The 11,194-nt window shown below is 42.6% G+C and overlaps 1 protein-coding gene across 1 annotated transcript; it reads right to left on the reverse strand.

The window, feature by feature from the left end:
- Positions 1 to 91: 91 nt before the first annotated feature.
- Positions 92 to 625, reverse strand: LOC106011918. Its single transcript, XM_013083144.1, has one exon. The coding sequence runs from the start codon at positions 623 to 625 to the stop codon at positions 92 to 94; it is 534 nt and encodes a 177-aa protein (XP_012938598.1).
- Between the last annotated feature and the right edge of the window lie 10,569 nt (positions 626 to 11,194).

Raw genomic sequence — 11,194 nt, forward strand, 5'->3', positions numbered from 1 at the left:
AAAATAAAACAAGAGCTTCTTGAGTGGACATTGAGGCATGTATTTTTTCAACTCGCGAGGTAGTCCACACAACAGAAATGCAACTCATTCACTAAGATTGAAGCTTAGCAAGCCTCTGGTGTAAACTTGCAAAGCACTTCCCTTTACATAACCGGCTTTTGCAAATAAGGCACCCATAACACGTTTCAGGTGGCCGACCTTTGGGTGTTTTTACTTTGTTTCTGCTGCCCTCATAGCAGACAGCTTCGCGGCCGTGCATCCTGGAGATCTGATGGTCAGAGCTCAGCGACGATCCGAGCCCAGCTGTTGAGTGGTTCGCTTCCCCTGCTGATGTTGCCAGCGACAAGCGACGATACGACAGGCGGAAGCGAAGCTGGCTGAACGGGTGCTGATTTCCAGGCAAGGGGCGGTTGGCGGCTTTGAAAAGTATTGACGCATTGGCCAGGGACATCTGAACAACGAACCAGAGCACATACCTCCACCACTTCACACTCTTGCGGCCGACAGCGTAATAAGACCGCAGCTGATCAGAAAGATCCACCCCGAACATGTATCGGTAGTAAAATAAGATGGCATCTGGCTTCATCATGGGCTCTGGTCCATTCTTGCCCCGACGCATCACCATGCTGACACCTGGAGTGACATTAGTCGACAGCACACTCACCTTATGCGTGTCAACCCGCTAGATTGTCCCCTTTTGTCATCATTTTCAGGTTCTCCTTGTCCTTTTTCATGCCCTTCGTCGGCCTATCTTTTAGAGGTGCAGGAGTGGGTGGTTGGCGGGTGCTCTGGTGTGGCTTGCTCCTTCTTTCCTCTTAAACATCTGTCGTCCTTATCTCTCCTCCTTTTTTACGTTTGTTGTTACTCTCCTGTAACACCTCTAATCTTCGGCACTTATATGACCTTATTGTGTTGCAAGTGCCGTAAAACTCTTTACTAAACTAAAAGAAAAAAGAAAAAAAGAGGTGCAGGCCAACCCTTTCTGTTGGTAGGGATTGTGCTGGGCAGAAGAAGGTCCTCGGATAGTTGCACACTGGAGAAAAAGTTGTCATAGAAAAAATGACACTACTTATCCAGGAGTCGGTTGCCGGTCGTCATGACCCCGTGATGGCCAAGACCGTGAGCGACTGGCTACTCTGATTCGGCGGTGTACACATTGAAATCCAACGTGTACCCGGTCTCTGGATCTGCAATACACCACACCTTTATTCCCCACGGGGCGGGTTTTCCTTGCATATACTGCTTCATGTGCAGTCGACCGTCGAACCCAATCATCGCCTCATCAATGCTGAGGCACTTTCCAGGTACGTAGTGTTCTTTGATGCTGCGGAAAGGACAGAAAACATTTATTACTAAAAATTATTCAGGAAGTTATTTTACCTGTAATTTTTTGTTATGAAAATATAAATGAAATACACTGCTTTCTGTTTTCTAATGTAAAATCTCATTGCGACATCACGTACACTGGAATTCTAAACTTACAAAAGTAAATGTTGACGTGAAGAAATATTATTCACATTTCTTTCTTTCCCCAAACTATAACAAAATGTTTTTCAAAATTCATAAAGACATTTTTTTATAGTGTGTGATTATACAGACTGGATGCTATGAGTTAGGATCATATAAACTGGACATAAATAATGCTGTAGGCTTTACAAGTGTTATAAAGATATTATTTACTGCACCTCATTTTCCTCAAAGTGAACCACTGCGCTCGCACTCATATGACCTAAGCAGTTGCGATCGCAGCAAAACTCATACCATACCAAAACCCTGAAATTTTATCTTCCACTTACTTGTTTGTGAAGGCTTCAATGGCGGGTCGCACCTTGTAAAGGAGATCGTAGTTCTCTTCGCCTCTTGGGATCTGTTATGAGGAGTCATTGAGATGCAGGTACTGGCAGATCTTCTCATGTCGACTCTTTCCCATTGTGTCAGCAATGCCAGGAACGCACAGTCTGTTGTCCTCACACCAGTACATCACGTACTGGGGCAAGTCTTGGATCCCCATCAAGATCACATGTTTGCAATGAAAACTTTCATGCCTTTGACATCCACCTCTTTCCAGCCGGTGTCCTTCTTCCTTTTTTGCTCTTGCTGCTGCTTAGCATACAGATTAGTTTCGTGAACAATGCGTTCGAACAAAGACTCAGGGAAGAACAAAGAAAGAAAAAAATCATGAGGTGGGGCATCGAATAGCAGGTCGTGTTGCTGAATATCAGCGTCTGCATATGGCCTCACTTTGACAGGTTGAGCCGGAAAAGTTGGAGGCAGTGGTATTCAGTCATCAGGGTCTTGTGTGGTGTTGTTGCCTGTGTTTGTTGTGTCACCGCCTGCGTTGACATTCTCAGTCTCCTCGGTCCCAGTCGCCATCTTCCCCTCCATCATTGTCATCATTCTCCACCACAATATCTAAGTCTACGTCGGATTCGTTGTCATTTGAAGCAGCATTCTGAATACCTGTAACCCCTGATGTATTTACATCCAGTCCATATAGGTCACCATCGTAAATAGTGCCAGTGGCCTGGCGAAACAAACTCAAAACTTCGTCCATCGCTGAGCACAGCTGAGTTGAAAGTTAGTGGTGTGTTTACAGCTGAAAACCAGCTGCAACTTTTGTTCCTGCTCAAAAAGTGACTCTTTGTGCTAGCGAAACAAGAAAAACACCATGGTAAATGGGAACTCTTCCTCTCTAAAGATAACTAAGTGAAATTTCCATTCGTAGTAAAAGTAGAAGCCTCCCGCGGCAACGAAACAAGCACCTCCGTGGCGGGCGCTATAGGGATGAGCGGGGGTCACCGGCGCGGGCGCATTCGGGCGCTGTAAGTGCGAAACGGTTAAATATGAAAACTGTTCTCTAAACCTGGGTTCAGTTAAAATTCTGCCCTTAGGTATGTCATTCAAGTACGGTGTTTCTTGAGCTGTTTCTTACACCTCCAAATGTAACCCTTTTTGTGGAAATAAATTGTTACCCTCTACTTATTCTAATGCCTAAGTTGAGTCACGTCACAAGGCTGTGTTGCTTTCAAAGTTGAAAATGGATGGGTAAAAAAGTAGTCATGGTGATATGTGGTTTTTATCAAATAGACATGAAAACTTTCCTTGGTTTTCATGTCTTTAAAGTTTTCATGTTTAGTGTCTTAGTTTGGAATCTTCTAAAATCTTATTGTAAAAGACTTTCCAAGTCATCCAATGAGGAGTTAAGGTCATTCATGTTTCAAATTTAAAAAACCCTAGAACCTGTCCTACGATACCCACCCATTGTTGACGAGAAAAATAGTCATCATAGCTAGATGGTCCTCCTGGGCAGTGTTATTTTGGTATACAAAAAATACAAGGTAGGAAGCAGTCATTTGTACAAGTGATTGTCTTGGACTGATAGTTGTAAGGGCAAATTCGACTGTGCTTGAATATGGAAAGCTGACCGTGCTGTTTTAATATACTGGATCATACATTTCAGGAATAAATTTGTTCCTGTCTGTAAAGACTTGATTAATCTCCTTGAATTGTTTCTTCAATTCTGACAGTTGAATGGTTGAAATGCAGTTGGTGTTGTTACCTAGGAATCTGAGCAGTTGACAGACTTGCCTTACTCCTGCGTTTGTGTTTCTCTACCGATGTTTGTTGCCAGTAAATATATCCTTGTTACTCTTGGAAAGTTCAGCAAAACTGTGGTGCCTGTTTCTAGACGAACCTGTGATGTGATGTCACTGGACTATTGTGTTGTTTGCAGGACTGAAGAAATAGTTCCTGTGCATGTCTGTAATGTTGTAATAATTATTTTATCCTTAATTGTGGGGTCAGAAAGGAAATTGCAGACTTAAACTTCTGCTGTTTTGTAGGGAGAGGTCTTTATTTAAGTTTGTTGCGGTCATTTGTGTTTGATACCATAATTTGAATGTATGATACAAATTGATGCCATAAAGTTTTGATGTGACTGCGCACTTTATTCAGTTGGTTTTTTTCCTCATATGTGTGTCTTGCTGAGGTGTGTCATTGCAGGTTCTGTTCATCAAGTCCCAACGGTTAGATTGGAACTGGCCAAAAGTTTTTGATTTCTCCTTTTCCCTGTTTGTTCTCAGGATCTTCAAGCACCTGTGTCAAACTTTTGGCGGTTTTGGGTTTTTTTTGGTTTTTTTGTTTCAAACATTTTCATATTACAACCTTCTGCTACTGTTGGAAGTAATTGAGGGGGGTGGGGGGGTCTTTGTAAACTTTGTTGTTGTTATTGATTGAGCAGCGTGACAACGGCAACTTTCTGTGCACAAAGAATTCTTCATGAACGAGGATATCATCAGGCCATCAATTACTATTGCCTCTAGCTTCCAAGTTTGAAAAGATTCTGCCATAATACGGTTATTTGCAAAACAGTCCTCACTCAGACTTGTGTGCTTTTGAGTCTAGTGGATAAAGACTTTGGTACTCTCTGAGTCTAGTGGATAAAGACTTGGGTACTCTCTGAGTCTAGTGGATAAAGACTTGGGTACTCTTTGAGTCAAGTTGATATTAACCTGTTCCAAGTCGGCGTCTAGCGAGACTTTACCCACTTTGGTCATGAATGTAGCTAGTGCAAGTCATTAGTTCTGTCATATTTTATTTTCATTTCTGCATATGATTAGTGGGCAGGCACTCTGGTGGGGTTTGCTCCCTCTGTTTACTTTTCCAGTGATTTGAATATTCTTTCTATTGTCTTAATCTATTTTGGTCCAGTGCAAATGTTGCTTGCCACACTCATTTGCTATCCACTTACTTATCGCCCGGTATCAAATGCTTGTTATTTGAATCTAGAAATCTGTGTATTACATAATTTTTTGTTTAAGGGCTGTGCTGCTGTCTTTGTTTCAGTTTGATGTCATTCCTATATCGTGTATCTTCATAGAATACGAATACGCTATGTATGGGTTATCTACTGTCCATGAACTGCTGGCAATATTTACTGCTAGCGTCTCACTTGTTCCTCGTTCTGTCTTTGTTACCCTCGACTCGTGTGGAGGATGCCAAGATTTGCTGTTGATGGAATTTTCAAATGTTTTATGCTTTTGTTAAACATAAGCTCCTCAAGAATTGTTGTCTCTCATTTTTCATGTTGTTTCATCAATTTTTAGTGTTCCTAAGATGCAGTAAAATTCCTGTGTTACATAGAGCGAATAGCTAGACCTAGGCCACAGCAGTGAATTTTTACTTCCCTATATATGTCACAACAAAAATCCCTGCTTTAATCATATCTTGTTTACTTCTTTATCGCTAACGCTCTTTGATATTGTAATTATGTCTGCAGAATGTCATCCGTATCTCATTTGCAAATATTTTTGTTGAAAGAACATGCGCAGCACGGCACAACGTGTTACTGCTTTTGTAGATCTGGTTACATTGTGGTTAATACAATTTTAAGCAATTGCAATTTAAACCTGCAGCTTATTGTCCGCTGGCTGTTTAAATGTACTAGGCCCAAAAAGAAAATCGTTGATAAATAAATGCCAACAATCTTTGTGACTTGACAAGGACTTTAATGATCCAGCTCATACATGTAGTCTTGTCGCTACTGAATGAGATTCCTCTATGCCCCCCCCCCCCCCCCCCCCCCAAGTCTTTGGAATGGAACAGAAAAGACTGATGTAATGTCAAGAAATACTGGTGATATAACAAGGAACATAACGAGAGATAGGAAAAATGGTAATGTCTACTTGGACCTATGAAAAGAAACTAAGAGAGCAAATGATTGATCAATGAGTGTCAGAATCAGACTTGGATTTAGAGTCAATTGGCGGGGGGCTCTGTCTGGCCAATAGTCTTGCTGATCGGCGAGGGCTGCCTGGAGGTGTGCTCACACTTATAGGAACATCTTGCTCTTGTAGGCCTGGGGCGTTGTGTGGCTGGAGCGCACGTAGATCACGCAGGGTGGCTTGAGCCTGTGGTTGTAGGACCACCGTCTCAACAGCAGGGCGTGGATCAGGTGCTGATTCTTGCCCGGATTCGGGGACAGTAGGCATCGATGGATCGTGTGCTGGGGGGTCCTGAACGCCAGCTGGTTGGGGTAGATCCGGGCAAGGGGAGGGCGGCGAGGTCACGCTGAGCTTGGCATGCTCAGGGGTATGACTATTCTGAGGCGCTGGCAGTGGTGGTGAGGTGCCACCCGGGATCATCGTCAGTGATGAGCACGGGACCACAGGCATATACTTGCGGAGGAACTTTCTGTTGCTAAGGGTGACGCGGCCAGAGCCATCCACTCGGACGACGTACTGGTCGAATTGACGTACTTCCACCGCAATGCCCGTCTTGTCCCATTTGGTCGGGTGGGCTCCAGTTTGGTTCTGTATGTGCCATCATTCGTATCTGTCCATTATTATTCTTTCCCTTATTTGTCAATCATATTCATCCGCTTTATTTCTTTTTTGTTTCTGTCCCAGTCTGACGTATGTCTTCATAAATAAATGCCAACACTCTTTGTGACTTGACAAAGACTTTAATGATCAAACACATACATGTAGTCTTGTCGCTACTGAATGATATTCCTCTAGTTGACAATAATGCCAAGCTTGTCTGCAACAGCTCGCCGACTTCTGACAGGTGTGGCTCCCTGGCTGCTCACTATGACACAGAACTTCTTGGCTTTCTTGTCACGAAACGCCACAGCGGGGTACTTGTTATCCTGTTCCATGTACCACCGCATCTCTTGGTGGGCCAGCTGTAGCGACTTCAACTCCGATGAAAAATTCTTCCGTCTTATGACATGTTAACGGTCCCAGTGTAGTAGTGCGACTTTTTGGACAAGAACTTTAGCAGGGGGGCCGACGTGTAAAAGCGATCACCAAAACTGTTGTGAGCTTTGTGCAGTGGAAAAATCAGCTTCTGAAATACCTTCTCCGCTTGTGTGCTGTCTGCATCGAGCTGTGGGTTGTAGGCTGTCTGTCCTCCGTAGTAGGTGAAAACGTCATATAAATATCCTGTTGCACTGTGGCATAACCTGAAAGTTTTGATGTGATACTTCGATGGCTTTGCACAGTTGAATTGTTTGTATTTTTCCACCTGCCTTTGAAGCCGATCACCATTTCATCTATTGATACGTTTTCCTGTAGATAAAAAGCGCTTTGGAAAGATTCCATCAGTTTATCCAGGAACGGCTCCACTTTATCCTGGCTCTCGGCTTACACTCCATCTGCGTGCAATAATGTATGGAAAAGCACTTCAAAATGCACCTTTGACATTGTTTGTCCATACCAGGGTGTCTTTTTGTGAGGCAGCTTGGTGCACCAGCAGCTTTTGATGAAGTCCCTGGGATCATTCCGATAGCAATGAGAATTGCCAAGAATATAGAATTCTGATCTGGTCAGCGGGTCAAATTTGGTGAAAATCAAATGCTTTTTTGCAGGCGTGGTCTTTTCAGTCAAGGTTCTGCCACACTCATTTATATTGTTCAGCAATTTATCGACTATTTGGGGGGGGGGGGGAGCTAGCAGACAGTCTAATTGCATGGAATTCTTTGTTACCTTTGCCTGGTTCACTCCTGTGGCAGTGGCGTCGATGGCCTAGTGGTTAGGCTACCAGACTCGTAATCGTGAGATTGCGGGTTTTGGGGTTCGAGCCTCAGCGCGGTCTGACGTTGTGTCCTTGGGAAAGACACTTTACACGAACTTCCCTCTTGGCTGGGTCCTATCGGAGACGGACGTTAAATTAGGAGGTCCCGCCCCTTAAATAACCTAATAGTGTTGATAGGGGCGTTAAACCCTTACCATTTGACTCCTGTGGCGTTCTGATAAAGGAACCTGTGGTTTTCCTGCGTCCGACCTTCTGTCACCTCTGACCACTATATAGTTTCTTGAGCCTGGGTAGGGGTCTAGCAGCAGCAGGTCTTGGTGGTCTGACTTCATTTCCATCATTACCACTCTTCTCTCATTATCCTCTCCAACTCCAACTCACCCCACTGCAAGCCTAGATCTATCCATAGGCCCATCCCTCATGCCCCCAACAGCTGACAAGCCACGCCCACTTTCCCCGTCGTCGTCGCCACTAGAAGAAGAATCATAGTCTTCTGCACCACTCTCACCACTGCTATCGCTAAAATGCACAGGACTAGCATCTTCAGCTTCATGAGTCCGTTCTTCAAGCCTTTCTACGGCCTTTTCAGCACAAAATCGTTTCGGAGGACGAATACCGGAAGGTCCTGGGTCCATTATTCTGTCCCCGTCGTTTTATTCTAGAAAAATTCTGAAATTATGCGAACTGAACCCAAAAATGTGAAATTATGCGATTCTGTTGATTTTAACAAAGAATGATAAGGGAAAATAATCAGAAATAATGCAAAAAAATGATCAAATTTAGCTAAATTATGCGGGGTGCATCAAACCACGAGGACAGCATTACGAACCTGTCACAATACTAGATCTAGTGTTTACCACTGGAATTCGCAGATCGAAGTAAACAAGAATCTCTCCTGCATTCAAATTGCGCTCTTTCTTGCTATCCCATTGAAAAGACAAAGGAAAACATTGCCGACCTTCATTTCCGTTTGCCAAATTGACATTAGCCAGGATTTCTCTGAGTAGGCCGGCCGAATTTGAAGCCCAAATTCCGGGCCGCGAAACGCGGTTTGTGGTCCAAAATAAAGAGTGGCTTGAGCCACGAAACACGGTTCGTGGTAGTCAAAGAGTTTATAATTATTGTACCTACATCATGTACTTTACTTTTAACAGTTGAATTTCAACAAAATATTTCTTGAGTATATGCAACCAATTCCATAGATTAAGATACCACAATAATTTTCTTTTTCTGATTTTCAAAATGTTGGGCTTCATACATTTTAACAGCTGGTCGGGATAATGGGGTTTTTTTTATGTCCTTTTTTCTTGGCTCACAAATTCATGCTTTTTTGCTGTGCTTGTTCTATAAGTTTCTGCTTTGGCCAGTTGTACGTGACGGTACCCTGGACTCTGTTTTTTTTTAATATTTTTTGGCTTTACAAAATAATTTTTGGACATTTGTGGAGGGTGAAATTCCTTGTACATTCCTCATCCTTGCCTCATCATACTGTATCCTTGCCTCATGGGCCTGTTTTCCTCCCCTCATCCTTGCCTCATACTGGTTTGGTCCCCTCAGTCTCAGTGATTGTAGAAAAGTATATGTGCAGTTCAGTTCTTGCTCCTCTTCATTCCCTCGCAGAGAAAATTGAGTGACTTAAATGAAGAAATGACCTCAAGTTCTTTGATTCAAGATTTACAAACACACACAAAAAAAAGAAAAATTGTTTTGTAACTTTGGAAAGTGTTTGCTAATTAGTTAGCCCAGTATGTGAATCCGGCATTGATATAGGCCTATTTCCACTTATTCTTTCTTACTGGGCCCGTTTCTCAAACTTGTAGAATGTATGCATGCTTGAAATCTGTGGTGGCAATTTTGCAGTACTGAAGAAAACAGTCTCCATAGCTCTCATCTCTCTCATGTGTGTGATTTATTATAGTTTGCAGCGCTGAAGTACACAGTCCCCATAACTCTGTTCTCTCTCACTGTGTGCTTTTTTGAGAGTTGCACACTACACGCTAGCACACACCCTTCATGAAGTAGGTCATAATATTACTTCTAACTACCCTGTTGTTCAACTTTAGGCTACTGTTTGGTTGAATAGAAACGTTGTGAAGGTAATATTTTTTTTTTGGGGGGGGGGGGGTAAAAAAAATAGTCATTCAATTAATTCATTAATTGTATAGTGTATGCCAGCCTTCTTTTCCACAGGCTGAGGAAATGTGACCGTTTTGCTGTTGACTTGTTAGTTGTACACTCCCACCGAATCTCTTTACTGTTCTGCTTAGAAATTGTCTGTTTTTAAATAAGATTACCGTACTCTGAATGAAGCATTGGGGTACATTCACAGAAGAGCACATCGCCTGAGAAAATGACTTAATATTTCAAGTGTGACTCAAGATGTCAGTATGAGCGATATTGATTTAGAAATACTATTCTTCATTTTTGGGGAAAAATCCGAAGTACTGGTCTGAGACCTGGGGACCTTTTGGTCAAGTCCTTCTAAACATGATTGTTGAATGAGAGCTGGAGAAGTTATGTAGCCCTACCTACCCTTTTGAGGGTTTTTTTCGGGCGGGGGGGTAGATTCAAATTGAAAGCTGATTTCCTTAGTTTAGGGCAAGGTATGTATTTGAGAAAGGCTGGCTGCTGCAGAAAATGAGACGGAAACAGGGACTTGTTCACTTATATTGGTATTGTGTGCTTGTTCCATCCCCAACTCTTGGCTTAGCAGTAGATGTATTATTACATAGTCATAGTCATAGTGTGACTTTGATTTAGATTTAGCAATGTACCAGAAATAGTTCTCATTTTGCATATATGCCAAACTTTGATTTAGATTTAGTGATGTACCAGAAATGGTATTCTTTTTGTGTATGCCACGCTGGTGTTCATTTGGGCTTCTCAGATAAGTTGGTCAGTCTCTCTGTTTTTGTTTTTGGTGCAGTAAGTGTTTTAGCGGTGCTCGCAACTGCATAAAGTCATAGTCGTATTTATGAGCGCTTTGGTCGACCTGAAGAGAATGTGTTAGTTTTTGGTGCTCATATATATCTAAGACTCAACAGAATACCTCTCCTAGCTTGACATCGTTACTGCTGTAGTGTTGACCTGTGGTCTGTACTATTTCATTCGTAAATTTAAGTGTTTGGGTTCAACGACCCGATCAACACTGTTAGGTTATTCAAGAGGCAGGACCTTCGAATATAATGTCCATCTCCGATAGGACTGAGCCAAATGGGTTCAGAGACTTGAAACTCACTCCACGAAATGATCAGTTTAAGAATGCCTGGTGTGGGACTCGAATTAGGGCGGTCTGCTCAGTTGTCCATCATGATGATACCGTCTGAGCTTACTATTTCTCTTGTGACTCCTTCACTTCCAGTTGGTGACTGTGGGCTCTCTCGGCCTTGGGTGTCCTGGCATGTTTGTTTTGTTGTTAAGTAGTAGTACAACTATAGTATAATGTAGCTACTTTTTAAACTACTGCAGCATGGCAAAATTAACTGTTCTATGATTCACAAAATATTCTGTGTTTGCACTTGTGATTCGGCCAAAAGCGGGCTATTTGGCACAGCTCATAAAGCCTTTTTGCATTTGACAGATTTTCAATTTATGAAATTGGCACGAATGTGTACTTAGTATCCACTATGTTGAATTGAATTGATGAGGGCATCAGAAA

Source organism: Aplysia californica, unplaced genomic scaffold (assembly GCF_000002075.1).
Source record: "Aplysia californica isolate F4 #8 unplaced genomic scaffold, AplCal3.0 scaffold00214, whole genome shotgun sequence".
NCBI classification, from domain to species: domain Eukaryota; kingdom Metazoa; phylum Mollusca; class Gastropoda; order Aplysiida; family Aplysiidae; genus Aplysia; species Aplysia californica.

Excerpts from the sequence above, each read along its gene's own strand:
- LOC106011918 (XM_013083144.1), bottom strand. The coding sequence starts at position 625 with ATGGTGATGCGTCGGGGCAAGAATGGACCAGAGCCCATGATGAAGCCA.